This window comes from Rhipicephalus sanguineus, chromosome 6 (assembly GCF_013339695.2).
Source record: "Rhipicephalus sanguineus isolate Rsan-2018 chromosome 6, BIME_Rsan_1.4, whole genome shotgun sequence".
Taxonomy (NCBI): Eukaryota; Metazoa; Arthropoda; class Arachnida; order Ixodida; family Ixodidae; genus Rhipicephalus; species Rhipicephalus sanguineus.
The window spans coordinates 61723263-61729957 of record NC_051181.1 but is presented as its reverse complement, the minus strand read 5'-3'; the positions used below and the strand labels follow the sequence as shown (position 1 = coordinate 61729957).

The window sequence follows — 6695 nt, the reverse complement described above, 5'->3', positions numbered from 1 at the left end:
GTAAAGGTGCTTTTATGTTCCTGAGACGCTCCTGTTACGGGCCCGATAGCAGAAATACTCGGCAAATTGGAGAATCATTTTAAATAAGCAAAAAAGCACAACATCGAAACCCAACCGAGTGTACTGTCTACGTATGACGTAGACGTTGTTACGAACGAACCGGAAGTCGTGCAAGGCACGCCTGCGCGGAGTATGAAAACTGTGACAGCCGGCACGACCAGCGAAGCGCCGGCCAAACCAACGCTGTCTGTCGCCTTGTGCACAGCAGACGCTCGCTGTAGCAGCCGAAGCGAGAGTTAGCGGTGCCCTCGGCTGCGTCACTTCCGCCGCCTTCCCAATACTGACGTCACAGACGCAATGTTGCCAATAATTGTGGGAAGCCAGGAGGGCGTTTGCAGACAATCTTTAAAATTCATTTGCAAACAATCTGCGCATGTCTCAAGCCTGTAATTTGACATAAATGACGGAAACGTGCAAAGGAACGTACCCAGCGAATTTCACTGAGATCCATCGACCTCGAAAAATCGCCAGTTGGCCTTTAAGTTAGCTTGCAACTTGGGAAATGTTGCTGTTGCGTTGCCAAACAGGTAAATTAAAGATGCCTGTGAATGGCATTATACCATGACGACTGTAAAGGAAAGGGTGAAAGCATACAGGCGTGTGCTATTTGATGTGCATAATTTATGGAGAAACAACATAACAGATGACAGACTAGCAATCTCTTTTTTTTTTTTTTAAGAATCTCAGTGTATGCACATATAAAAAGTTGGGTGGGGGCACCAGATATGCATGAAAAAAAAAAAAGGACACCAAGGTGCACAGACTTTGGTCCCCATTTGTGGCGTTTTAATATTCATTACAGCCGAACAGGTTGAAATGAAATTTTTTTTTAGAACGTTTTGGACCAGTTTCCTATCGTGCAGAATGCCTTCTTGCAAGGAACCTAGCTTTTGTGACTTTTAAGAGCACATTTTAGCCACCTGTGCAGAGTTTGACAACCACTAGATTTACATAATTGCACGGATAAATGACTCAACGGTTTCTAAGTGACCACAGTCTGTCCGAGCAGTAATGTATCACACCGCTAGCAACTTCTCTGCAGCGTTACTGTGCATGGCACGATTGGTTGGCAGTGAGCTACGTTAGGCTCATTTTCTGGCTGTGTTGGCAACTCAGATTTATTGAAGAGATGGTGCTGGCCTAGAGCGAATCAAACGACGTATTATAAACCTTTTCAGATGTCGTGGCACTCGTCTAGCAGTGCTTGGCGCAAGGCTTACAGACCTCTCCATTTCACTGATATGCAGCTCAGCATTGCTTGTCTAGTTATTTCCATGCATGAGATGCCACAACACAAAATTGCAAGATAGCGATTTTGTGCTTGCAATTTCTTGAAACAGCAATGTTCAAAATGGCCACAAGGGCTAATATGAAATCGAAGAAGAATAGCACGCTAAGGAGTGAATTCTTTTAAAACAGACCCAAACTTCTCTTTAAATGCAATTAGTTTAAAATTCAGCTCATTCAGACCATATCACGGTGGTCTAGTGGTCATGGCACTCGACTGCTAACCCGCAGGTCTCGGGAGCAAATCCCAGCCACATTTTCAATGGAGACAAAAATCCTTGAGGCCTATGTGCTTTGATTTAGGTGCACATTAAAGAACGCCAGATCGTCGAAATTTCTGGAGCCCTCCACTATGGCATCTCTTGCAATCATATTGTGGTTTGGGACGTTAAAGGGGTACTGACACCTTTTTTAGAAGGCGAGTTTACTCTGCCACACAGATCTGCAGTATGCAGAGACGGCTCTGAGCAAGTGGGAAGCTCAGCAAATGCTGATAAGATATTTTATTTTGATATTAAAGCCAATTTTTTCATGGCGCAGCTACTGACATCGACACTAGCTTGACGTCAGGCTACAGTACAAATTCTGGTGACTTCACGCAGCAGTCTGGCTAGTTGTGATGACGTTAGGTACCAAAACTTCCAAGATGGCTGCTTGTGCGCCATCAAAACTTCCAAAATGGCCGCTTGTGCGTCACCAACGGAGCCACGGTCTCTTATAAAAATGTGTTTAGACAGTCTATAGCCTGTCTAAACCCATTTTTAGGCAGTCTATAGACTGTCTAAATATATTTTTGTAAGGTAAGTGCGGAGCGGCCGTGGAAATGTCACTGTATATTGTGCGAGCACGTGACGAGAAGCTCTTACCGTGTTGTGACGTCAGGGTACAGTAGGAACCGAAACTAGCTTTTAAAAACATACTGTAATTACGTTTTCAGGTCGCACTCGCGCTTAGCACTACCTTTTCTAGGCTCTTGAGGGCCTGACCTTTCATTTGACGCAAAAAAACGACAACTGAAAATATTCGTGTCAGTACCCCTTTAAGCCCCAACATTTTTTTTTATTCAGACCATATACGTCACATATCCTGGCAAAAGACTTGATTGTCAAGCATGTGTAATAAAAATGGTCCAAACTTAATTGTAGAGCTGGCATGCTTGGCTTTCATTACACAGTGCTGGGTTGATCTTCCGCCTTCTAAAGACAACCTTGTGCCCTAAGTTTTTTTTTTTTGTTACTTTTGCCTACATGACAAATTGGCACGCATGAATCTATGTCACATTACCTTTTCTGTCAAAGAAATGCCTCGAAAATTGTCAATAACACTGCGAAAATCTGACAGAGAGCTGATATATTTGACAGGTGGCTCTGCAAAAGTACTGAAGAGAAATGTGCCTGAAATGCAAGGACTAATCCACGTCACTGTCCCCTTACCATGACAAAATGAGCAAGTTTGGAGTAAATTTGCAAGATTTGGGGCTGCGACAAACTGCTGAAACCTGTCAGAACTGTACAATATCACATATAGAAGCCAGCTTTTAGGCAATAATACAACCGTGCAAGCTAATGCATCCAAATTAATTCAGAAAATCACTCATATTGCAGGAATTTAAGACTTACGAACTAAACAAAATCACTATGCAGGCCGCATGTTTTGAGGCCGACCGAGATGTAACAAACCAGGGTGATATTCATGGGCAGTCATTTTACAGCGAAAGCTGTTATGAGATCATTTCACCGGCCGTTTTTGGCGCCGTAGTTGTCTGCCGCCGCCGGTGTCCGTAAGCAGTATCGCTCGAAATAAGAAAAAAATTCCAGGATGGAACGAGGCTCGAACCTGGGCCCTCTGCGTGGGAGCCCAGTGTTCAACCACTGAGCCATGCCGGTACTTGAAACTGCTTTGCAAAAAGGTCCTATACAGGCTTCATGTCAGGAAGGAACCACATTAGCAAATGCAATATAGCGTGGTAGAAGAGTAAAATAAGCACCAAGCGTCGTACAACGCGAATTCTGTAACCAGGCATCACACAACGCGAATTGCGCAACGAGTAGGTTGTTGAATGCTTCCAACCCATTACAAAGGGCTCTGCCATAATTCTTCATCGTCATCAGGCACAGCATCAATAAAGTGTGCATAATGCCTTACATGCGTTTAGCAGGTACCAACGCTCGAACCAACGCCGAAGCAGGTACCAACGCCGTAGAATGACGAAAAATGGCACAGTGCCTGCTGCCCTACTTCTCAAAAATTACAATGATTTATAGCGTAGTGGGTTCCTCACAAGTGCACTTGTATTGGTTGCCAAGGAAGCCCATAAGCGCATGATCCATTTCCTCGGGGTCTCAGTAAAGTTCATCACTCCCCCCCCCCTCCGTCTCTCTCTCCCACATCAACGTATGTTATACAGCATGACGGGAGAGGGAAATAGCGACTGGGCGTCACCAAATGCAAATTACATAACTGGTGGGCCGTTTAAAGCTTCCAACCCATTACAAAGAGCTGAGCTATAATTCTTCGTCATTAGTCGTTGCGTCAAAAAAGTTCACATAATGCCTTACAGACCTCGCTTCTCCACAGAATGACAAATAATGGCTTAGAAGGTGCTTCCCAACTTCGCAAAAATTGTGATTTATGGCATAGTGGGTACCTTTCTAGTGTACTACTTGTATTATAGCCCCAAGAGAGCTTACAACGGGCTCTAGAAACGCCGCTCTTCCAGCTTTCGCTGTGGCTGTGCTGTGGTTTCAGCGCAGGCCTGGTGTTTTTCTGGTGATACTTTCACTTTTGCAAGATACCACAAGATCAGCACCTGGTTTTTCAGTGTCTACAAGCGACATTTCTAGCACATTGTTTTAGCACACCTGGCAGCATGCCAGACAGCCCGTAGCCAATGAACAGGTCTGGTGCTAGTCTCGTATCGAGTGAAAGTGAAAATATCGTCGAAGGTGACCAGCTGAGAATACCAGCAAAGAAAACAGCACTCCGAGTAGTTTCTGCTTACAGCGTGTATTACTTGCGATCCTTCCTGACCATCGCACTTGCAACCTCTGGATCCAGAAGCGGAAAGTCCGGTGGCATCTGAGTGGCCAACGACGAGCGCGAACACTGCATGAGAAATTCTCGACTGTATACCTTGTGGTTTGGTGACAAAGTACGCTTAGGCACTTGGTCGTCAGAAGCGCTGTTTCCCGACTTAGCCGAACTTTCAAGCACTTTGGGCTGCTCCTTCTCTGCTGGCAGGCCATTGACGCTCAGTGCCTTGACACCAGCTTGTCTTCCATGCTCAACAGCATTGCTTGAAAGCGGTGTCGAGTGCTTCTGAGCTTTGCTGGCCCCTTCTGCACCGCCCAATGACTTGTTACTGAAAGGCACAGTCTGGTATTCGGTGCTGCTTGGGGACTGCACCGAGGCTCCAAGTCGCTCGTACTTCATGGTCTGGTTCTGTCCACTGGCACCACTCGATGTGGCAGTGAAGGTATTCGAAAGTGGCTGCCACTTGTCGTCAGCCTTGCTTGAAAACTGAGCCGGTCCTCCGAGGCCCTTTAACTGCTTAGACTGGTCAGGTACATCGGTGTTTCCCAAAGCCTTGGTTGGAAGCATTCGCTTATCAGAAGTGCTGAAATGCTCTGCTGGACCCCACAGATTAGAGAGTTGCTTGCTTTTGTCAGTTGCATCGCCACTGGCCAATCCCTTGAAGTCTCCCGAGGGATCCAACTTCTGGTTTTCTGTGTCGCTTGAAAACTGCGCCGAACCTGTAAGTCTACCACACTGTCCCAATTGAGTGTGTGTCCCGGTACTACCCAATGCAACGAAGCCAGCTGAGAATTGTCGGCCGTCATCACCGCTTGAAAACTGTGCAGGATTCCCAAGACCCTTTAAGTGCTCGAGCGGGCCAAGTTTGCTGGCAGTGTCCAATGTCTTGAAGCCAGTCGAAGGCGCATGCTCCTTGTCAACACGTCCTGGTATCTGCGCCGAGCTTCCGAGTCCGTCAGAGCACCTGTCTTGGCTATGTCTTTCATTACTGGCCCAAGCTGACTTGAGGTCCTTTGGGGGCACTTGTTTGCCAGTGCTGGTGCATTCTGTTCGGCTTTCAAGTCGAACAAATCGCTTATTCTCAGATCCATTGGCGATGCCAGATGTGCCATTTACTGGCTTAGCCACCGCTTGTCCCGCGAGTGCCTCAGCTGGCTTAGAGGGCACGCAAGACGGCGTTTGGTTCGTGTGGCAAAACGCGTCTGCATTCACGTTGGAAAAGAAGGTCTGCAATACCGATGTGGCCACATTCACGATGGCCTCGTTCATTCCGCTGATGTGAAGCGACTGCGTGCCAACGGGGAGGCTCCTTTCCCATTTCCCGGTCTCGTCATCAGCCGCAGTCGAAGGCGCCTTGGGTTGTCCACCACCTAGGCATGTGGTTGTCCCCGGCTTGCCAGTTTCCATTTGTGGACGCTGCTCACTCGACTGCACCTGTTGGAACGCGCGCGCCTGTTCCATCGACGAAGCGTCGTCGAGCGCGTCGCACTCGGCGTTGAACTCTGTGTATTTGCGAGTGTAGTACTCGACAAGCTCTTCGTCGCCCTTCCAGGCCATGGCGCGCAGTTCTATCACTTCGAGGAGTCTCAACCGATCGAGGGCACTCAGTTCGTCGTCCCGAGACGCGTTGCGAAAGATTGAGAAGCAACGATCCAGCATTCCCTCGAAATCGCGGTCCATGTCGGCGCCCTTGACCTTCAAGAGCTTACAGACGCCGGCAATTTGGGACAGTGTCTGAGCATCGCGGTTCCCATCGCCGAGAGAAGCACAAAGCGTCTCCACTGGAACGAGCATGTCTGTCGAAGCACGCACAACACCGACGCCTCCGGAAGGAGTGAACAAGGGCGTCCCACAGCTGTTCGGGTCGCCTACTGGAGACAGTAATGAACGCAAAGGCCGCGGCCTCTCAAGCTTACGCACACCTTTCGTGGTTGCAGCCGCCATCGCTCATTGGAAGCCGTACTATACTTTTCAAGCTATCGAAGTGGTCTATCCATAGGCCTAGCTACCTGTCCTAACGTCCCATTCGTGCGCGAAACGTCATCAACCTCGTAATCGCATCATATGGTCAAGTCAACGTTGGTCAAGTTCAAGGACAAAGCAGACAAAGGGCACAATGCATGTGATGATGATGATGATCAGGGAAAGACAATGGCGGCTTTCTTTTCATTCTTTCCTGAGACGAACAATATTGAACCCGGTGAGGCACACGTACACTCGAAGCAGTCGTGTGTCAACAACGCGCTTATACGTGTATATACGTGGCGTAATCAATAAGCAATCGTTTGACTTTCGTGCATGATTAGGCGTGAGGT

At 47.8% G+C, this 6695-nt stretch overlaps 1 protein-coding gene across 1 annotated transcript; it reads right to left on the bottom strand.

Moving 5' to 3' along the window:
* Window positions 1-4177: 4177 nt before the first annotated feature.
* LOC119395823 (uncharacterized) lies at window positions 4178-6457 on the bottom strand. The gene has a single exon (XM_037662830.2). It carries the CDS (start codon window positions 6322-6324, stop codon window positions 4357-4359), a length of 1968 nt encoding a protein of 655 aa, XP_037518758.1. The 5' UTR covers window positions 6325-6457; the 3' UTR covers window positions 4178-4356.
* Window positions 6458-6695: the final 238 nt, after the last annotated feature.